Here is a 23,514-nt window from a genome sequence, read left to right on the forward strand (position 1 = left end):
TGCTGCTAACCCTGTACATTTATGCTCCCACAACATGATTTGCGTGCTAACCAAGGTAGGTGTCTGTTCCTAACCCTGTTTATGTCAGTTGTATTTGTACTGTAATTGTAATATTATTGAATTGTTGTAACTACATATACGTATATAATATGTAAACCAGTGAAATATGAAAGTGAATGTTAATTATTTTTTAATAAAAATTAAGTTGAGTGCTTTGGGATAAGCTGCTAAAAAAAATATACTCTTGAATTAGATGTCATTAAGACAACTGTAAAATGTGGAAGAAAACATAGAGTTAGAAAGATCCCTCTTCAGATTGTTTGGTGAGTATCTATCTTTCTTCACTTAAAAAAAAAACAACAAAAAATTAGAAATTGTAGGCAACACATTATATTTTATTTATATAATCAAGACTACAAATGAAGCACAATCAAAGAATTTATACTAAAGAAAAGTGTTTTCCTTCAAAACGTTGTTGAAGGCGTGTGGATTTGTGAGTTTTAAATTAAAATGTTGAAGGTACATATTTATTGTTGTCTGTGATTTCTCACTTTAACCGATTTTTGAAACAATGGACCAAATACCCATCCCGATAATATAGGATAAAAAAGCTTCTTCTACTGGACATCTACGTGACTGTCTCCATTTTAATGTTAATTGTATTCTTCCTTTTTCCTAGTTCTTATTCTCTGCATAGTAAAATAGTTTTCAAGCTTAGCTGTACCTGGACAGGTTTAAAAAATAAAGAGCCTGGGGTCCTACCCTCAGAGATTCTTATTAATTGGTCTTCCACGCAGCTGGGGTGTACAGATTTTTAAATGTTCTTCAAGTGATTTTAATATGCATCCACAGTTGAGAACTGTTGGCCTAGTAGGTTGGGAGCATATAAATTGGTTAGAAAACCAATTTGTAATAAATCAGTTCCAGTTTATATAGCTATCCTGACTAGATGTTCATTAGGATCTGGGTACTAAGTATGTTATTATGATGATTATTCTATTCTGTTCTCTGAATATATCATGAGTACTCTTTCCCTGATTTAAATCATATTAGAGTGTATCTTCTGCAGTGCTCATTTTCTAATGTGCGTCACCTGTGAAGCATTTCCAATTCCACCCTTGTAAGATTTTGTTCTTCCTTTCTGTGCTCACACTACTTCCGAGTTGTCTGTAGTTACTTGTGCTTGTACTCATGTGTTCCCCACACTAGGCTGAATGCTCCCTAAGGCAGGAAGGCGCCTTCCTAGGACAGTGCCTGGTGGACAGTAGGTTATCGTAAACGCTTCTCATTTGCCACTCTCGCTCCGTCTCGCTCCTGCTCTAGCTCAAGTATACTTTTTAATTTTTCTGTCTCCCGCTGCCTCCTCTGCTGTCCCCTCCCTGCTCACTGTGCTGTCCCTTCTACACGTCGTCTTCTACATGTCGTCTTCTACACGTCGTCTTCTACACGGAGCTGGCTCCCTTTAACCTTGTGCTTCTGCTCTCCCCTTGGCTCGTATTGTTTGCATAATGGACGGAGTTATTAATATACCTCTCAGGAAACTCCATTTAAAATATGCCCTCCTAAGAGAGCTACCTCCAATACGTTCTATCGTCTTTGTTTTGTGTGAACACAAGAGGCTCTTTTAAAACTGTGAAATCACTGTTTCAGGGCCCTTTCTTGTAATCTCTCTTTTTTTGTGTGTGAGGAAGATCAGCCCTGTGCTAACATCTGCCAATCCTCTTCTTTTTTTGCTGAGGAAGACTGGCCCCAGGCTAACATCCGTGCCCGTCTTCCTCCACTTTATATGGGATGCCGCGACAGCATGGCTTGCCAAGCGGTGCGTTGGTGCCCGCCCAGGTTCTGAACCAGCGAACCCCAGGCCGAGACAGCGGAGCACGCGCACTTAACTGCTTGCGCCACCGGGCTGGCCCCTGTAATCTCTTAATTGAGCACTAATGTGTGGTTTATAATGAAAAGGATCATGCTTTACAATTCACAAAGCATTTTATGTTCAACACCTTCACTATGATTTCAAAACAACATATGTCTAAAAGGTGCCAGTCATTTTGAAAAAACATTCCACAAAGTTAAACCGAAGATTAGGTGTTCAAGTTTTGACTGAGTTCCCTGGATTTTTAGTGGTAAGAAAAGAGTACAGAAGGATTGTAAGATGAATTCTAGTCCTGCGTTTGAAATGGACAGTGTGTGAATTTTTCCATATTATATTATACGTTATGTTTTCTTTGTAAAGTGATAAAACCTGTTGCTTCATGTGTATTCGTGTTCTGTCACTTTCATAGTATTCGTGTATTGGCACGAATACATTATTTTTCACTTTACCTCCACTCGTTAAATTTATTTTTCTTATCCTCTGGGGACTAAATGAATTGATTACATTGTCTTTTTTAAAGACTACATTGTATGGCATATAAGCCAAGATCAAGAATAAAGACCAGTGATGGAAATCTAGCTAAATGAAAAGAATTTCAAAATATGTCATAGTTGCAATTTAGATGGGTAAAATTAGATTAGGGGCAAAAGTGCTGAATCCCTCCTTCCAGCTATAGACTTGACTTTTTTCTGTTACCCTCTACATATCCAGTTCTTGTTCTCCCAGTATATATGGCCCCTCAAACCCAAAGGCTGATCTGGACAGGGTGTTAGAATTTTTGCTCTTGTTCTATTCTGGAAGTTATTTTTAGCCTCCTTTGCCTCCTAACCCCTCACTACTGCTAGATTTATGGTGTTTCAGGGCCTGTTCTCTTTTTGGAAGAATAGGCTACTGACCTAAATTAAGGCCCCCTAGGAGAAGTTCTCTTTGGTCCTTTAGAAGCCCAAGGACAGGATATATATAAAATGGGAAAGGAGGATTGCACATCTCCTCTCATGAGCTCATTTCCTAAACTCTAATATTAGTTTTGCAAGCAACTAAATTCCCAAACAATTAATGAGATTTAGTTAAAGGAAGCAGTCATGTATAATTAATGAATTTGTGGATTATTTAAACACTCTGACATTCTGATCATTTGAAATAGCGTTGACTCATAAAAGCTAGTTTTATGTAGACGGAGGAGCAAGTTTTGTCATCAAATTGTTCAAGCTGACTTCCGTGCTACATGTTACCTTGTATTATTCATGTTAAGAAGTTACTGCTATGACAGTAGGCAGCTACCCTATCATTAACTAATAGACAAGGCTGCTCCCATTTCAGGCGTGTCAGCTCTACTCCAGTGGAAAGTAAGCTGCCGTTTTATAGAAAGGGCAAAATATTTCTGTGGGGCCCAATTTCTAGAACCTTTATTGTAAGAGGCAAAAATCAAAGGATAATGCCAAATCTAAAGGAAAACATGAAGATCAGAGAGGTCTAATTGACTTGTTTTCAGGCTTTCATCAAACAAGAAGCTGGAAGAAAACTTACCAAAAGAAATTCAACAAACCTTTAGAGTTTATTATACAGGGCCAGTGCGGGGTGCTGAATAAGATCCAAACACAAATAAGACACTGTCCTTGTCTTCATGTAGGAAAGATAAAAAAGCATACAACTAACTAGAGAAAAGGAACAATATGTTCAGTGCTCTAGTAGAGATTTAAGCCTTGTAGAAGAGGGAAAAATTAATTTATAGCAGTTAGTGCTCAAGGCTTTTATTAAAACCATATTGTTAAGAACTGACTCCGAGTGAGTCTCGATTACAAAAAAAGATCGTGGGCTGGATAAATGCAGCACGGCTGATTGGGGTCTTTTAAGAATAGTGAAACACTTTTAAATTTTTTTGCTTGACCCCACAGAATCTCAGCCTGCCTCATGCTTGCACTGACTGTACATTCTTTTCTAAAAACTATAATAAAAATACATATACATAATTACAGTTAATGAGATATTTTCTCATCCAACAGCTTTGATTTGTGTATCACTAACAAATTCTATCACGTTGACTCAGAATGAAATAACTGCCATTGTACATGGGATTTTTAAGAGCCCTCCCAGAGGAAATCAGAATTTCAAAGAACAACGTAAAGCCACTGCTATATACAACTCTACCCTTAACAGACAGCTTAAACAATCTAAAGATCACGGATACCTGGTATTTTCAAAGAGAATTTTAAAGAAACTGTAAATCCCATTTCTCACCTAAGTGAGTTATACTGGGTTTCTCCTTGGTAACTATAACTTTTAATTTGGGTTGAGTCTTTTTTTTTTTTTTTTTTTTTGTGAGGAAGATCCGCCCTGAGCTAACACCAATGCCAATCCTCCTCTTTTTGCTGGGGAAGACCGGCCCTGAGCTAACATCTATTGCCAATCTTCCTCCTTTTTGCCCCTTTTTCTCCCCAAAGCCCCAGTAGATAGTTGTATGTTGTAGTTGCACATCCTTCTAGTTGCTGTATGTGAGATGCTGCCTCAGCATGGCTGGACAAGCAGTGCGTAGGTGTACGCTCGGGATCCGAACCCGGGCCGCCAGTAGCAGAGCGCGTGCACTTAACGGCTAAGCCACGGGGCCGGCCCCCTGGGTTGAGTCATTTTTAAAGGTGTTGATACCAATTGGAAAGATGAAAGTATACTCATGTATACTTTAATAATAAAAAGGAAAAGCTAAATATGTAGTGAGTGAGGAAATGTGTGTAGAAGTGAAAGATGATAATAAGTTCCTTTGCTTTATATTTAAAATATGTTTAGATAGATTTGGATAATTCTTCTATAAAAATTTGCAGAAATTATTTTAAATCTCATTAGAGGGATCTGCATTTTCTATCTCTGCACTAATGACCAGTAAATCAGGATTTTAATGTGTAATTTAGGACTTAGGGTTTTACTGGCTTCTTTCACTTATCCGTTTCTCAATCTTTGGTGTAAATTACTTCTCACTTTTTTATAACTGATGACTCTCAAATTTGCATTGTGCCAGTTCCTGTCTTCCTATTTCTTGTTAATTGTTAAAATGGGGGGAAAATGAAGTGAAAATAATTCATGTTAATTGCTTTTGCAGATTCTCTCATAATTATGGTGGTAGTAACTATGTAATTAGTGATGTTTAATGTAGCCTTGGTAAAACATATACACTAATTGTCATATCATCCTGTTGAATTTCCCCAAATTCTAATTAATGTCCCCACCTATGGCTGTGCACTGGATGGTTCTGGGTGACATAATTCATATAGACCATGATGTGAATGGTACTCCCTAGAGTTATGCAAAGAGCAGCATATACCAGAGTCATAGTAAATACACGTTTGACATTTGTTAATATTAATAACTTAAGAACAGCTGTAGTGCTTTGGGTTAGTCTGACTTCACGAGGGCCCAGCTTTTTAGTCTGCAAAATGATAAGCCTTTATCAATGAATGAATATCCCTCTTCCTAGAAACTGTTTTCCTTTACATGTGTATCTTAAAATATATACATGTAATATACTCAATAAATCACTTAGCATAGATCTTTGAAAATGTAGCCTAGTTGATATAATTCTTTTTTAAGCTGGTAAATGATTTGGGGCCAGGATTTGTCACAAGAAACAATTCTGTATATATATCCACACACACACACACATGCACACACACAAACACACACACAAAACTAGGAAAGAAATGAAGCCTCTGACTATAAACATGTGAATGCAAGTGAATTAAAGAAGAGATCAATATAGCAAAATGATTCTTCCTTTGTTGTTTTGTTGAGGAAGTGATATCATTTACTGTGTACTCTGCTGGGGAAGGATAAGCAAGCAGGTACATTTCAGTTAGGGAATTCTAGAGACTTTTCTGCAGTATTGTGGTAGTCACAGTGATTATTCTGATCTCTGAGGCCTTGTCCCTGATTCCTGCAGGGACTGGGCATGGTAAAAATCAGGGCATGGGCCTAATCTGCTTTCCCTCCTGTTTTGACACTTGACCTCTCCAGAGCTCAGTTCCTTCGTCTTGCCTTCTTCTTGCCTATGGACCTCATTTTGATAAGCTGTCTGGTGTTTTCTTCAAGTGGATCTGCAATTTTTAACTGTCTCTATTTTCTCTCTTCAAAATGTATTTGTTCTCTGTTGCACTCTCTCATGCCCTTCTAAGCAGCCTATCCTTATAGTAAAGTAGACCTCTTCATGGTTTAACATGAATTAATATGCAAGCCACCTATGCTGGGTGCTGGTTATTCTTCCTGGACACCCCACGCTCGCAGTACCCTTCTCTCTCCTTCTCTGACCTACTCTCTGCCCCAGGATCCTGACTTCTGCAGACTGGCATACCCTGCTGTCCTTGCCAGCTGGCTTTGGGGAGGGTTTGCCAGTGGGAGGCAGTGGCAGGAAATTGGAAGACAGGAGGAGAGAGAGTTGGCCATGCTTCTTCCCTGCTCCTTCCCTGCACCAGGCTGTGTTTCTGGCAGTAGCTACGTCTCTCATGATTACGGCTCCCACTAGGCAGCCTGCCCGCCATAACTCTGGCTCTTACTGGGCCCCAGTGAAACCCTTTCCTGTCCTTGTTCCTTAGCCCCAGGGTGATGATGACTTCCCGCTTTTGCCGGAGTCTGGGTCCTTCACCAGCCCTTGTTTGCTTCCTCAGCTTTGAGCCAGTTGTCCCTTCCCAGAAGGTCACCACTCAGTCTCCTGTGTTTACATATAAATTATGAATTTCTCAGTTATAGCATTTCCGTTTGGCTTTTATTGTAATTAGTTGTGTATGAGTCTGTCTGCCCTAGTAAATAGTGAGGACATGTATCAGGTATCATTCCTCTTTGATTCCTGGTACCTAGCAGACTACCTGGCATGTAGTAGGAGCTCAGTTCATGCTTGTTAAATGTATTAATAAATTAATACGACTTTTCCTCCTTCAATCTGCTCCTAAGCCCCAGACCATCGTAATGGTATTTTCAGGATTCCCTGTAGTATTTTTCGGAATGATTATAGATTTTCTGAATTTCTTAACATTTTTCCCCTAATGTGCCTAGGGCAGGCACACTCTGATGGTATTACTAGGTATTTGGGGTAAACCTGAGAGTTAGGGAGAATCACAGCAACTGATCAAAAAAAGAAACGAGACAAAACTTGCTCACGTTGGGTTCTCCCTAAGCCAAGTTCCCGGTTTGTGCTCGTTGCTTGAAAGGAGATGAAGCAATTGTGATCGCATTCATTTTTGTGCTCTCTCCCTCTGCCAGGCTCCATTTGGTGCCCTATCGTCCCACTAGTTGCCTATTTGAGTCTTTTGAATTAAGAGTTTAGAACAGAAGGTCCATCTGCTCTGCATGAATATTAAATTGTCATAAGACTCTGTTTAAGGAGAATTTACCCTTGTATTTTTTACGCTGCTTCCTTTCCCCTCTGTTTTAAGAAAGACTTGGAGCTTCAGTTTTTTTCTGCAGCGTACCCTTGGACTTGAACAGGCTGGAGGTATCAAGTTATGTAATATAGTAAGCTTAGAAACCTTTAAATGGCAGGTGCTGAATAGAAGTAAGAAGGTTTTATTTATTCTCATTATTTTATAAAGTGTGGTTCTTATTAAGTATAATTGAACATGCAATATGCCAGATTGGTATTTTGAGGTTACTGGATCTCATAAGAAAAAAAAGCACACTCTTAAAAATTATGTGTTGGAGAGATATATTTTACAAGCAGTCAGATTTATTAAGTAAATGCACATGCTATTTAATTCATAATATGATAGATAGTATGCAGCTTAGAAATCTGTAGTTTAATTTTGAATATTCATGAGTGAGCAAGCTTCAGCCAGCTTTTAAGTAATATAATTTATGCAAGTAAGTTGAATTCTTTTCCAGCAAGCTCCAAAACTTTAAAATCAATTTGCCAGTGATATATATTATGTAGTGAAATTTGTTAATAAAAGCTGAGTAAGGAGATCAGTTGAAGGATGGCGTTTAAAAATGTGCATGCTTTCCATTATTTAAATGTGCAGCTTTTAAATAATCAGTTAATTTTTCAGCGAAGATGAAAGTTGGGTTACACTTTAAATATGAATATTCATACAATCATATATATATTCAATATCGATGAAAGTATATCTGATTTCTTTGTTACAAATTATTATAGGCAACTTAATACTTTTAAAGGTAATGGGAATAAGTAAATTCTGAAGAGGGAAAGACTTTCTTCTAATTCACACAATGGAATTAAAAGGAAAAGTACACATCCATTTTGTAAAATCCGTCTAGTTAAAATTGAAAATTGGATTTAGTAAACAGAGTTAACACACTGCTTGAGTCTTTTCCTATCAGACAATCACTTCCACTGGTCGTTTAAAGTAATTAGCTTGGAGTGATCTAGGTGTTTGGAGCTCCAAAACGTCTACAATACTAAGTTGCCCTTTCAAAGAGAAGTAATACAAAATTATGAAAACACAAGTTAATTCAGAGTCTTAGGGCTCTAAGCCAGAGAAGGATCCTGAAGGTTAAGTCTAGTTACCTTCAGGATACATCTATCTCTATTTAGGTGATGAGTCAACATGGGTAGTGTGAAACATTCCATTGGCTAAATGTTTGTGTGAATTGTGAATACTTTGAAAGTCTCAAAAATTATTTGATACTTTCTATGCATTTTCGGTAATTTTTAAAAATATGTTTTCCCCATCAAATCTGAAGTGCTGTTTTAAATTTTTGTTTAATCGTGATAGAAGCAAGGCAGGCCCAGATTAAGACCTTTCAACATCCTAAATAGGGTGCCCTAACCCACATATACTTACAAATAAAATAATACTAACCCATAAAACATAAAATTTACATATATGTGCTGAAATTAAAATAGCTTCTTTCTAATTTTCTATTTTAAAATTCTGCAATGGAATACAAAAAGTGAACTTTTCTGCTATTTATGGTGCCCCTGATTTGTAGCTGCCCTAAAGCACCTGCTTACCACGCCCTAAGTGGGACACCGTCCAGCAGGCAAGTGATTGGCTGCGAGTCTGCTTATCGGCACTCCTTTTACGTAGTCGAGTTCTGACTTGCCATTGCCCATTATCCTTTTTGTACCTGATTTTACTCTCTGAACTCAGTGGACATGATAATAACTTGAGCATCACATGTGCCTTATGTTAGATTGAATTTAGGTTTGTAGTTATTCAAACACCTTGAAAAGGCGTAAGAACGTGAAATATTGTTGCAAAACGATCTGAACCGATCTAAGCTATTTTTCCTAATGAAAAATAAAAAATAAATATGTATGTATTTTTTATTCCAAAGCGATATGCCAATTTCAAGGACGAACCTACTTTGAAGGAGAAAGAAATACGGTCTATTCCTCTTCTGGAGTTTGTGTTCTCTATGAGTGCAAGGTAAGGAGACTCTTCATGGGTTTTTCGAAATTCTTTCAATTATATGAACACAGTAAATATTTCTTTAAAATCTCACCCTTGTAATACCTTTACAACTTCTAAAGGCAAAGAGAAAATTTAAGATATTAATTATAGTTCAAATGTATAGAAATTTCTATTATTTTTGCCAACATGTAAGTTAATGATTATAAAATACTTTTCCCAATAAATAAAAGTTGTCTTTTGTAAAACTAAAGTTTTATGAAGTTGTCTTATGTTTTCCAAATTCGGATCAGCTCTTTGCTGTTGTGAAGAAAATGTGGATAAAAATAGACTCGGCCGCTGTCACTCATGGTTTTCACCCATATGAGAAATATCACTCAGTCAAATTAAAAACAAAACATAAAAATGACCTAATAAAAATTAGCCATTGGGTGGAGATGAGACTGATGTTGATCTTAATCCCTTTGGGAGGAATATTTTAGATGATTTGAAGGGGAATTCTTTATAAATTTACTGCCATGGTCTCTTGAAGTATGCTTCTGAAGCAAATGTGATTCTTTTTTTTTTTTTTCCTGAGGAAGATCAGCCCTGTGCTAACATCTGCCAATCCTCCTCTTTTTTTGCTGAGGAAGACTGGCCCTGGGCTAACATCTTCCTCCACTTTTATGGGACGCCGCCACAGCATGGCTTAACAAGCGGTGCATCGGTGCACGCCCAGGATCCGAACCGGCAAACCCCTGGCCGCTGCAGCAGAGCTCGCGCACCTAACTGCTTGCGCCACTGGGCCGGCCCCAAATGTGATTCTTTTTAACTCTGCTTCTTGATCTACTTACTAATTGAAAAACTAAATATGTTTCATAACACTTTTCACATTTGCCTTTTATAACTATAATGTTATATTTCTTGATCATAATGTTATGAAAATAAAGTCTACATATAAAGTCTACATATAAAGTTTCTGCTTTAGGATTCCACTTACATTTGATCCTTAATTTTCCTCTTTAAATCTCTCCTGTACTTGGGTTTTGGGGATGATTTATTATATATATATCATGTAGAAATTTAAGATAAGTGATTTACTCTGCTGGCACCACCAATAAATGGAGCATTTATATGATTATTAAGTGTTGGGGAAAGGAAAATCCTAAGAATTTTGCCAAGGTAAATTGAATCTGAAAAAAGCCAGCTGTATACTCATGCATCTTAAGTTGGAAGACCTTTGGGATAAGCAAGAAGGAGTTGTAAAGAGGCAAGACTGTGGCAGATTTGATTTCCAGAACATGAAAGCTCTGATTTCTTCATGTGCTTTATAAAGTATTCTACCTGCTTCTTTTGACTTTAAATCGGCTCTCCTAAGATGTAGGTTACCATCTTAAGATAAGGGAGCTGAGGCGTAGGGACATTAACATGAATTGCTGAACCTTTATTTTGAGATGGACTTTCCTCCATCAGCATCCCTACACCAGTGCTGTTTGAGTGGAGTAGGTCCCACTACAGATACAAAGACTGGAAGATTTAGAATGAGATCTAGGAACTCCAGATTGAGAAAAGGGAATAAGAGAAAAGTTACTTCAAGGAAGTTGGAAAACTTGTCGGCTGGTTTCCAATGGTAAACTCTTACTTTGAAATATCAGCTCTAAATTTAAAAATCTTGAGGGCATTTGAAGTTTCTCTACTTAATATTTGTGTTTTTCATTCTACCAGTGTATTCCAAAATACTGCTAATTATGGTTTAGAAATTTACTGGGATAATTGCCTATTTGATTTTAAATTAGCTATAAAATGATTTCATTTTAAATTAGTTTAGCAAGAAGTCGGTATACAGGCAACTCTGCAGGTGCTTAGTAAATATGGGGTGAACTCAAACAAAAGGCACCATCTCCTATCCTCTAATGCTGTGCTGTCCAACTGAAATGTGATACAAACCACACATGTAATTTTTATTGGGCTAGATTTTTTATATTTAACCCATATATCCAAAATATTATCCTTTCAATATAAAATTCTTCATGAAATATTTTACATTCTTTTGTCATACTGAGTCTTCAAAATCTTGTGTGTATTCTACATTTCCAGTGGTCGAGAGCTACACGTAGCTGGTGGCTATTGATTATATACAGCACAGCTCTATCGGATTATCATAAGCTTTTGTAGTTCTTGACTAAATTCTTGACATTAAGGACTTCTGTTGTTTCTCCTCCCTTCAGATCCCTTAGCTTCTGTGTTTACACCTTTACATAATTGATGGCTCTCTCAGGCTTCTCTTTTCTTGGCTGTCAATTCTAGTCCTTCTTTGTTCCTTTACTGTGAGTTTTGTGGCCTTGAAAATGTGTCCTGGGAGTCTGTGACTTTAATAGTAACACAGAAAAACTGGTTCTGAAAATAAGATTATCAGAATGGATATTACTGTCAAACCAAAGGAGGAATAGCATTTGACTCCACTGTATACATGTCTCCTGCCACTTTCTTGGTAAGAGATTATGATGATTTGGAGAAGGTGCTTTCCATAGATATATGAGGAAGAGGGAGATATTGAAATGAGTATTTCTTCAATAAAAGCAGTATTTATAGCAATGGCATCTAAAAACCTAAGCTATTGAGCAGTATTAAAATGGAAACCCAGAAGTTACAAAAGTAATATTTTATTACTTATGTACTGGTAAGCATTAATATAACATAGGTAATGACCGTTTTAAGATTGGAGGTTGACAGTATAGAAGCCAAATGTTTGCTTTGAGGGCTGGGCTACTACGTTTATCAGAAAAGTAGTTTGTATTTTGGTTTCTTCTTGAGAAACGTTTTATCTACTTTGGTTACTGGAACTGTAAGCCTTTTACATTAATTTATTCATTCATTCAGGAAATTTCTTTGAGTGCCAATTATGTGCCAGAAAATATGCTAGGCATTCATTACAAGGACATAAATTCTGCCCTCATTTTCCTTATTAGTTTTGTGGGAGATCCCCAATATCCCTTACCAGACTCACTTGTGAGAATCTCTTTATAACAGTTTAGAAAACTTTGAAATGAGGATGTTTAAAAAGCTTAGTTTTTATTTATTTATTTTTTCAAGTGAGCTGTTGATCTAATTCAAGCTGTATCTGTGCCACAGTTGTCGTCTGGATGCGCAAATGTGTTGTAAAACTAACAGAATTTTTCAGAATAACTCAGATGTTCTGCAAATTGAAGACATGGCTGCAGTGTAGCGTGCTTCCGTTCCCGGAGCTGCTGGTCCATTTTAAAGGCTTTCCGGTTGTGACTTAATGTCATTTTGCAAGTGACCCTGTGACCTACGCAGAGGTTCTCAGGATGAGAATTTTACTCTCATGTTAGAAGAGCCTTGTCGGATGCTGGATCTAGAAACTTCTTAGTAAGTCCTAATGAAGAAGTTTGAAGCATTTATTTTTCGTTGTCCAACAGGACCAGACCATGAAGCTGGTTGAGAGTTCAGGCTGTTCAGCTTTGGATTGTCCAGAATCTCATCAGATCACCTTGTCTCATAGCTGTTGTAAAGTTTGTAAAGGTAAGACTTTTTTGTAATGTAAGATTTTTGTGCGTGAGTCATTCTAGGAGGTTAGTTCCAATGACATGAAATAGAAATTTTTATAAGCAAGGTATTTCCAAAGACTACTAGTGTTTCCCTAAAGGCTTTCTTGATTTGATACTCAGTTGGTAGTCTTGAAATAGTTATTGTAGTTCTTGAAGGAAAATTGAGATGTTCCGTGCATTTCTGCTAGGTGCCTTGTTCCTGTCTCAAGCTCTGGATCTCCAAACTTCTCTCTGTGTACTGGTTCTGAGTCAGCATGACACTGTTGAAAAAAATTTATACAACAGTGCTGAATTATTTTGTTTTGTTTGTTTGGTTTTTTTTTTGGTGTGCTTTTCATTTCTCTTCGGTTTGTTTTTGTAATTGGCTTAGCGTCATTCCCATTTTGATTACTTCAGGTCCCTCTCTTCTCAATTCCACTCTCCTTCACTCACAGACTTCTATGCTACTGAGAAGAGAGAGGCCATCAGACATGTGTTGATTGTTCTGTGTTGCCTCTGTGATGATAGTTCTAGGGCCAATAAGTGGAAGAGACTTAGATTTTTAGTTCAATATAAGAGAATAGTAAAATTTGAGCTATTCAGAAATGCAGTTGGTTGCCTCAGGAGGCAGTGAGTTCCCCATCATTAAAGGTTTTTTTTTTTTTGTGAGGAAGATCAGCCCTGAGCTAACATCCATGCCAATCCCCCTCTTTTTGCTGAAGAAGACCAGCCTTGAGCTAACATCTATTGCCAATCCTCCTCCTTTTTCTCCCCAAAGCCCCAGTAGATAGTTGTATGTCATAGTTGCGCATCCTTCTAGTTGCTGTATGTGGGACGCGGCCTCAGCGTGGCCGGAGAAGCGGTGCCTCGATGCGCGCCCGGGATCTGAACCCAGGCCACCAGTAGTGGAGCACACACTCAACTGCCAAGCCACGGGGCCGGCCCCTGTAATAAAATTGACCTCCAGTTTCCAGGCCTGTCTGCCCAGTGCTAAAGATGTTGTGCTCACATCTGAAAGAATAAATTGTTAACAACAGTTAGTAAATATTCCCTGAAGGCAGAGCAGGAGATTAAAGTGTTGACCTTTCCCCTAGAGGTTCTGCCAGTGGTTGGAAACCAAGCTGTGCGCCAAAATAAGGCTCCAAATCTTTAGGCACCAAATCAAATCCAACCAAGACTGTTTTCTAGGTACCCTGCAGCTGGCTATCTTCTGTAGTAGCAGCTCAGAAGCAGTGTAGCAGGAATGTTCTTTTCACTTTTTCATTTGAGAGCCCTTTCAAGGAAGCTTATAACAAATTACAACATGACAGAGACTCAGTGATACAGTGAGGACTTAGAAAGATGCAGAAATAATGTGATATAGTTTTCATATCTACAGCCCTTCCCATTCTCCTTCTCCTCCCTTGGCAGCCCCATCTCTGCTTGCAATACCACTAAGTCCTATTCACTGGATGCCCCACTTTAATTTTGCATTTATTTCATTATGCCGTATAATTATAAGTGGTAGGAACATCATACGCAGAAGGATGAGTGGGTGTAGATTGCTTTCTCCCAACTTCTGTATAGTTTCCCACATTTATTCAATTATACCTTCATGATTCTTGTCTTTATATCGCTAGTGACATTATTTAGTTAATTTTTTAATCTACTTTAGTCAACTCAATTTTTAAAAATTTAGTTTTATTCCTAAGCAATGGTATCCATAAAATAATGGGATTATTTGTAGATTCATGTATTTCTTGTACATATTAAAAGAAATCCATTGCTATTAGTACTTTTTAAAAAAATATTCATCTGTGCACACTTTGGGAAAAATTAGGATTATCTATCATCTTGCAAACAATAGAACACCCAATCCAACTGATTTAAGCAAAAAAAAAAGGAACATATGGCCCCAGCACACAGTTTGATTCAGATCTCAAATCCTGCCCCTTTCCCTAGCTGCATCTCTCAGTTTGTCTCCTCTGAGCTGGCTTTATTTTCAGGCTGTACGTGTTCTCAGGTAGACCCCTGACATTCTTATGCTCACGTCATTATGATACTCAGGTAAGTGGAAGCAAAAGTTCAATATCCTCATGAGTCGAAGAAAAGTCCCAGAATTGAGTTTCAGTCATCTTCAGTAGCCTGAACTGGATCATATGCCCAGACCTGAAGAAATAATTGTGTTCAAGCCAGTGGGATGCATTGATTGGCATGGCCTTATCTGTAGGGCAGCAGAGTCCATTTTCCTATAAGCACATGGGCTGACAGTAGGGGTGAATGTTTCATCCAAAGTATGACTAGGTTTCTGTTTTTTTTTTCCACAAAAGAAGGAATAGATGCCTATAGGCAAAACCAACAAATATTCAGCTCAAAGTTATTGTATTCTCTTTCTCCTGGTTACTATGTATAACCTTTATGTATATTTTTCTTATAATCTTCCACTCTTCCCTACTTATCAGTTATGGAGAAACGCATGTTAATATTTTGTAGAAAGATCTATACTTAATACAAGATAGAGAACTTCATGTAAATTTGAAAAGCTTACAAAAGGAATAGAAAACTTGGTATCCTTGAGGTTAAAATCCAAAGGAGGAAATAAAAGGAAGGCTAGGTTGTATTAGATCACTGATCCATCCATCTATCACAAATATTTGAACTTCTTTTATGATAGGTGTCTCAATGTATTTGGTTTGTAGCTTATTAGTAATAGTCTAATTTAATTTAATTAATTAATTTAATTGTTAGCAAATACTATACTATTATGCTTTTACATAAGTGATCTCATTTGAACCTTACATTTTTGTGAGGTAGATATTATCCTCATTTTACAGGTGAGAAGAACTGAAGGTTTAGAAAGGTTAATTAATTTACACAGCTAGTAATTTACACAGCCAGTAAGTGGTAGAGATCGGATGTGAATCCAGGTCTTCCAACTCCCAAGGCCAAGCACATATGAGTAGAAATGCAACTCTGAAGTGATAGGTCTATGGTTTGTTGCCAACTCATACTCTGACTTTTTGAAGTTATCCCTATAAATTGAAAACAACCCACTTTAGTTGAGTCTGAATTTTCTACCCATCTGTAGTTAGCCTTTTGACCCCAGCATTTTGTATCTAAGCAGTAAAACAACCAATAGATTCAATCAACCTATTTGTTGAGAAAATAAATCAAAATAGCTATCTGACATTGTTTAGAGTAAATTAGAATTTGATTGATGAAATTTTCAGTTTTCAAGTCTCTGGGTTAATTAAAAAAACCCATCTGATAAAAAGTAAAGCATTCCCTAACTGAACTTAAAACAGTGAAAGTAGGATGACATTGTTATCTGACAGCTGGAAAATTCTTGCAGCCATTAGACACTGCGTGGTGAGCATGTGCATGATATTTGATGCTGAGATGAGGGGTCTCACCATTGCTTGGGCAGAACTGCAAATGGACTGTAATAGAGGTAGCATGTGGCATAGATAGCGATGGCAAGGATTCAGCAGAGACTGAAAAATAGGAGAAGAGAAAATGCCACAAAGTGGAAAGTTGACAGATAGTTTTGAAAAATATAAGCCTACGAAAGAAAAATAAAAATGCATTAGGAACAGTATTTGTTCTTAGTTAACAACTCTCTGAAAGTTGTTTGAAACATTACAGGTAAAATTATACTGAGATTTAGCACTGTGTTAAAATGTGAGCTCTTAATTTTCTGTGTATCTTAAGGAGTGGTCCAGTTATTTTAGTACCTTTGTTTTAATTTAGCATAAATGTGAAGTGACTTTTTGGAGCCTTTTCATTTTATATTGATGATGTGCTGAGCTATTGGGACAGAGATTGAAGATGGCTTTTTAGCTGAAATTATTCCCCCTCAGGCATTGTAAAAAGATAATGGAATATGTTGTAAGAAATATGGTCTCAATTTAGCTACTTAAAGAAGAGAGAAATAAAAAGACCCTAGGAGAAAATATTTTTAACTTTTCCTTTTATTAAGAATGAACTTTTTACTTTTAAATGTTAAGCTTTTTTTTTTTAATAATTTTATTTATTTATTTTTTTTCCCCCAAAGCCCCAGTAGATAGTTGTATGTCATAGTTACACGTCCTTCTAGTTGCTGTATGTGGGACGCGGCCTCAGCATGGCAGGAGAAGCGGTGCATCGGTGCGCGCCTGGGATCCAAACCCGGGCCGCCAGCAGCAGGGCACGCGCACTTAACCGCTAAGCCATGGGGCAGGCCCTAAATGTTAAGCTTTAATCATGAGAATTTAGGTTGCGAAGAATCTTGTCAAGAAAAGTAAAGTTGTGGGCTGGCCCGGTGGCACAAGCGGTTAGGTGCACGCGATCTGCTGCGGTGGCCCGGGGTTCGCCGGTTCCAATCCCAGGCGCGCACCCACGCACCGCTTGTCAAGCCACGCAGTGGCGGCATCCCATATAAAGTAGAGTAAGATGGGCATGGATGTTAGCCCAGGGCCAATCTTCCTCAGCAAAAAAAAAGAGGAGGATCAGCAGATGTTAGCTCAGGGCCGATCTTCCTTACAAAAAAAAAAAAAGAAAAGTTGTTAAGTGATTTGAATGCTGTTATTGACCATATATTTTTCACGTCTTCATACATATTCTTCTGTTTTATTTTATTTCTGTAGAAATCACTAATTCATTTGATTTTTTTCTATCTCTTTTTAATGCCATCATTGCATTTTGAGAGCATCACCCTTTTCAAGGCTTAAGTCGTACAAACAATATTTTACTATACATTGTAGTTGCATTTCATGGGGGATCTGTTTTAACTCTGGAGTGATAGTAAAAATATTCGTAATGGGGGCCTGGCCCCATGGCTGAGTGGTTAAAGTTCCATGTACTCTGCTTCAGTGGCCTGGGTTCACAGTTTCAGATCCTGAGTGCAGACCTACTCCATTCACCAGCCACGCTATGGCAGTGGCCCATGTACAAAAACATAGAGGAAGATTGGCACAGATGTTAGCTCAGGGCTAATTTTCCTCAAGCAAAAAAAAAAAACCAAGAAAGAGGAAGATTTGCAATGGATATTAGCTCAGGGCGAATCTTCCTCAGCAAAAAAACAAAAAAAGAAAATAAAAGAAAATTCATTTGGGCACCAACCAGTCAGAATGGATATCAACCACTGTGCTGTAGAGTATGCCTGTTAGCTGTGGTATAGCTTAGTTCACCCTTTCACTGAATCCCAGTGTTCTATAGTAATTTGATTACAAATAAGATGAACCAATTTAGAACTTCCATCTTCATGATTTTCTCAAGTAAAAGTTTTTTCTTAGCTATAGGCAGATGAGTTTATTCTGAGCTACATGAAATATATTCTTCTCCTGCTCTATTCCTTTATACATGGACTGAAATTGTAATTCGTTAGACAATGTAAAACTAGATAGATAACTTATGCATCAAGCAACTTGAAAATTGTTTGAATGATGTATAATCATGTAATTTCCATTAAAAATGAATTCCAGTGTTCAAGATTTTCATTTGAGCATCTTAGATGATCTTTGAACAAGGGATTCACACAGGAAAAAGAGATCGTGAGAAATTACACATGATTGGTGTCACTGTTTATAAAATGTTCCATTTTTCTTTCCTCTCATAAAGACCCTGGGATCTGTGAAATCTTTGTGATTCATAAAAATTTTCTTCTTTTAAGTGGATATTCTTTGCCTTGCAGATTTCCAGAGGAGATTAGATTAAAGTGATGCAATTTTTATTTTTTAACACATTTATAATTTTTTTTAAAGGATGCCAGGCTATCTGTTTCATATCTTAAATACACAATGTGCACATTTTGTCTGGCCTGGTCTGTATTACCCATAGTTATTGATAATGTTCAACTGCTAGTTCTCAGATTACTTTTCACTGTGTTATCTTGTATATCATAAATCTTCATTTTGGACTCCAAGAATCTTTCTTTGTTTCATATATTAGGAGGACTGTAATTAAAATATTAGAATTCAAATATTAAACATAAAGAACTTTTTAGTACACATAGCATGTAGTTCTACAAATATTGGATGAGGATATCAATGTGAAAAATCATTTAGGGAAAATAGCTTCTAAATCAAAGGAAGATATTAAGTAGACAAAGTTTATTTGCTTTGTCAGAGTTTGTTTACCTTATTAAGTTTCTTTTTTCTTGCAGGTTATGACTTTTGTTCTGAAAGGCATAACTGCATGGAGAATTCTGTCTGCAGAAATCTGAATGACAGGGCCGTTTGTAGCTGTCGAGATGGTTTTAGGGCTCTTCGAGAGGACAATGCCTACTGTGAAGGTAATCCTTTTAATGATGTGTAACTCAGCTGTATAAATTTCCTAGGATTACTGCATGCAAAATTTATTAATTTCCCAGGTTGTCAAGTTGATGGGCCAATTAAAAGCAGTGAATTTAATTTGAAGCATATTAATCAGCTAAAAATAATTATCTTTCAAGTTAAAGCTTTTCAGCTATCTGCTATATGTCAGACTAGTAAGTTAATGCGGCTGGTTTCTTGAATTAGAACAATACTTCCACTGTGAAATTGCCTTCTTTTTTTTCATAATTAGATATTCAGATAGTTCACATATTGACATGATTACTGTGGCTTGCAGTCAGAATTGTAGTCAGATTTTTCCAGACAATGTTTTGTAACAAAGGCAATCAATCAACAGGAAGATAAAGTGCCCACCACCACTTTTGTTTGCTACTGTAAGTCATCTCAGTGGTTGTAGTCGTGCTCTGTGGTATTTAGTAAATAGCTCCAGTGGAATAAATAGTTTCCTAGTTATTTTTTTAAATCTTAACTAATATCCACGGTAGTTTATTCTCTCATGGAAACAGTCCACGTACAGTGAGGAGGCCCTTGGCATTCACAAGTACTGTGGCTTTGCCTATTCATGAAGACCTTAGAAGTCCATGAGATATGGTAATTTATAATTTCTCTGAGGCACAGATTTGAATCATTCTCATTAATTGTGTGAATAGCTAGTAAGTCTTGCAAGTCAGAACACTGATATGGTGGTATTTGGGCATTTGAAGGCTTTTGGAGGGTTCTAGACTTACTCTTTCCAAATGTCAAGAATGTGCCATAGGTCCTTGGAGATGGAAGAGTTCCAAGGTTTGTACATGCAGCCTCTGCTTAAGCTGCACGATTATTTATTGGCCCTTGGGAACCCAATTTCTATTGTTTTCCTTGGCTTTCAAGAGATTTTTTCTGCTTTAAAAATGGGTATTCATTTTAAAATTGACCCTTTTTTCCAAGGTATTTCTTTAAATGCTTCTGATTTAGTCCTAAAGAGACAATTTCATTTTTGCCAAAGGAAGGACATCTGGCTTCCCTTCCCCATTCATAGTACAGATTTATTTAAAATTCCTCATTTTGAAAGGTTTTATATAAGAAATGGATTTGAACTTGCTTAGTAAAATAATGTATTTTTCATCATAATATATGAGATCTCTAATGTGTAATAAGCCCCATTGATATTGTTAATGTGTATAATATGAAACCACGTGATATAAATTCAGGTGATATCTCTTTTTGAATCTTAATTTTATGAACTTATTTTTATTTTAAGCTGCCACTTTTGTTTTTGCTGTTAAGAATATTGACTCATGTAATAAATATTTGGTGAGCACCTACTGTGCATGAAGCACTTTTCTAGGCACTGTGTAGTAAATAGTGAATAAAACTGATAAGTTTCCTGTGCTCAAGAGCTTGCATTCTAGAGGGAGGACAGAGAATAACTGGGTAACCATAGAAACAGAGAAGATAATTTCAGGTAGTAATAAAGAATGGGAAGAAAACAAAACAAGATGATGTGACAGAGGTTGATTGGGGGTTAATTTAGATGGATGGTCAGGGAGAGCCTCTGGGGCTTGAGAGGGGAGGGTTGACAGTTGACTTGAGAGTTGATGATAAGGAAACAGCCATGGAAAGATCTGGAACAGAGCATTCCAACCAGAAGGAATAGCAAGCTGAGAGACCCTAAGTGGGAACTAGCTTAGATGTTCTAGAAACAGAGACAAGGATAATGTGATAGAACAGGCAAGTCCGAGGCGACGTAGTTGGAGAATTAGGCAGGGCCAGGTAAAATAGGGTGCCTTGTAATGATTTTAGATTTGTCTCAAGTATAGGGGTGTGACATGTGCAGACTTGTAAAGGATAGCTCTGGCTGCAATGTGTTAGATGAACTATAGGGTTGAATGTGGTGAGGAGAACAGAAGTGTAAACAGGAAGACTAGTTGGAAGGCAATTGCTGTAGTCTAGGCAAAGATGTTGGTGGTCTGGGTTAGGAGAGTGATAGGGAGGTAAAGAGGAGGGAGCATATTCATGGTCCGTTTTGAAAGTAGAGCCAACAATGCTTGCAGATAGTTATTGTGGAGGAGAATTGAAGAGGGATCAAGAGGAGTCAAGATTTTGAGTGTGAACAACGGATGGTGTTGCCATTTATTGAGACAGTAAAGAATATAAGGTAAGAGGCCAGAGATTTAGATTAGATTGTTTGTCAATGAGACCTATTGAAAATTGGTTTAATCAATAGATTACTGTTTTTATCTGCAAGTTTGTGTGTAGCACAAAATGGCAGCTGTTTTCCATCCTGACTGCATCATACTGAAAAATGGTTTGTAAACTTCATGTTATTTATTTGTCATTTAAAGACATAATCTTCAAGAGTTAAGAAAATGATGGAAAAACTTGGTTTATTATAGAGATCTTGAATGATTTATACATGAGAACTTTTAATATATTATCCTTTGTTATTCATGTTAACAGGTTAAGGTACTCTGATTGAATTTGATTTTCCTCTTCATTCTGTTGTTGTTGGTAACTTTAAGGATGTTTTGACTTCTTAGAAGCAACACTTAAAAAAAACATTTTTTAAGCACTTGTACATGTTACATATCAGCTGGCCTTATAGAGTTCTGGTCCTCTAAGAAATTAGATTTGTCATATACAAGAATAAGCAAGTGATAATTTATAAATAATATAAATTTTATTTACTAAATCTGCGGGGTTGTTTTAATGATATGATACTATAATTGAGACTATTGATTTTTACTGCAGTTTACTTGATCAGGGTCAGAATAGCACTGTAAATGTTGGGATTCATTTATTCATTTGACAAATATTTATTGAATACCTACTTTGTTCAAGGCTAGGCCAGCGTTGAAGTTGTAAATAAGATATACATGACTGATATTTTCTCAGGCATGGAAGAAAATAACCAGATCATTACACCAAAGAGCATTTAATTGCAAACGTGGCAAGTCCCCTGACAGAGAAATAGGTTAACAGAAGGTCTAATCTGGATCAGTGGTGAGGTTAGGGAAAATTTTGCTTGAAGAAAAGAGAGTTATTCTGAAATCTGAAGGTTAAGTAAAAATCAGCTAGGCATAGAAGTAAAGGTGGGAAAAAAGGGAATCTCCTAGGTGGAGGAATCAGCATGTCTAAAGTGCCCGAGGTGGAAAGAAGGACTTTGTAAGAAGTGAAGGCAGGCTAGTAGCTGGAGGCAGAGAGCGAGAGAGGTGCCTCATGAGACTGATGATGGGAACACTAAAGACTGAGGGCTTCATGCTTGGAACAAGGGGGAGCCAATGAAAGATTTGAAGCAGAGGAGTGCCATGAACACATTTGTGTTTTAAATAAATCACTGCAACTGCAGGCTGAATGGAGGTAAGACTGGATGCGGGGAAACCAGTGGATGGAAAACAGTGGCGGCTTGCACTCAAAGTGGAGATGGAGATGTGGGTACATTCGAGAGCACTTGTGAGGTAAAACCAGTCCTGATGATTAATTGGTGATAGTAGATGATGAGGAGAGAGGTTTCAATGTTGATACTCAGGTTTCTGGCCTGAGAAATAGGCAGATATTGGTGCTGTTCACTTAGGGAACAGATGGGGTGGGAAAATCACGTTGGGTTGTAGTGCCTATGAGACACCTAAGTTGGATATGTTTGGATATGGAGTTCAGAGAAGTTTAAGTTGGACGTAGAATTCAGGATTCTTTGGCATTTAAACGGTAGTTGAGGAAATGGAAGAGAGTACCTAGAGAGTTTTGAAAAACTCTCACACTGAACGGCGTGAGAGACATAACATGATGATGAGGAAGGGAATAAACTCTTATATTTAGGACATGAACAAGGATACTATAGGGCCTAGGACCCAAAGAACAAAACAAAATGAGGTAGAAGAACCTTTTTTCTTTTCCATTTTGAGTAGCTCTGAACATGCTGTGAAGACTGAAGAAGATGCTGTGTGGTGTCTCAAGGGTTTTGTAGCTTTGGGGATGGAAGCTTCTTTGCAAAGAACAGAAGTATGGACGAGGGGATATGTACTAGCTTTAGCAGAGACTTCAAGAACGTGGAAGAGGCCCAGAGGATGCCCAGGGGCAGGGTAGTGGGCAGTGGTAGTAAGTATATGTTGATTTATTCCTGAACGCATAGAAACACTCATAGTACACTCAGAAGTAACTGGGGAGACGTTGAGGGAGGCCTCAGATTCATCAACCGCCAAGGAAATTTCTGTCCATAGCCTGTAACATAATGGAATTTTTAGTATGATTTTAGGTTTTATTTGGCCCACTGTTCTCACCAGATTGCTTACCTTTGCATTTCTTTGTAGTATAATAGAAACATTTACTGCCTGCCAAAGTTAAACAAGTATTTATAATTGTCACCCTTTTACTAGTCAATTGTGTCAATGCTGAAAACTAACTCACAACAAATACTTATTTTGTACCCACTTCTTGTGGGTAAAGAGTCATTATGGATGAATACTTTGCAGATTTATATGTGCAGTCACCTGTAATTA

At 37.4% G+C, this 23,514-nt stretch overlaps 1 protein-coding gene across 4 annotated transcripts in view; it reads left to right on the forward strand.

Annotated features, from left to right (window-relative positions):
- The window catches only part of NELL2 (neural EGFL like 2), a 349,420-nt gene that overhangs the window by 181,333 nt on the left and 144,573 nt on the right, over nucleotides 1-23,514 (forward strand). For all 4 annotated transcript variants that reach the window (XM_058558457.1, XM_058558453.1, XM_058558456.1 and 1 more), the window contains exons 11-13: nucleotides 9,149-9,240; nucleotides 12,642-12,744; nucleotides 18,871-18,999. In XM_058558457.1, the coding sequence (XP_058414440.1) occupies nucleotides 9,149-9,240; nucleotides 12,642-12,744; nucleotides 18,871-18,999 (324 nt within the window). The remainder of the gene's footprint in view (nucleotides 1-9,148; nucleotides 9,241-12,641; nucleotides 12,745-18,870; nucleotides 19,000-23,514) is intronic.

Source organism: Diceros bicornis, chromosome 17 (genome assembly GCF_020826845.1).
Source record: "Diceros bicornis minor isolate mBicDic1 chromosome 17, mDicBic1.mat.cur, whole genome shotgun sequence".
Lineage (NCBI taxonomy): Eukaryota > Metazoa > Chordata > Mammalia > Perissodactyla > Rhinocerotidae > Diceros > Diceros bicornis.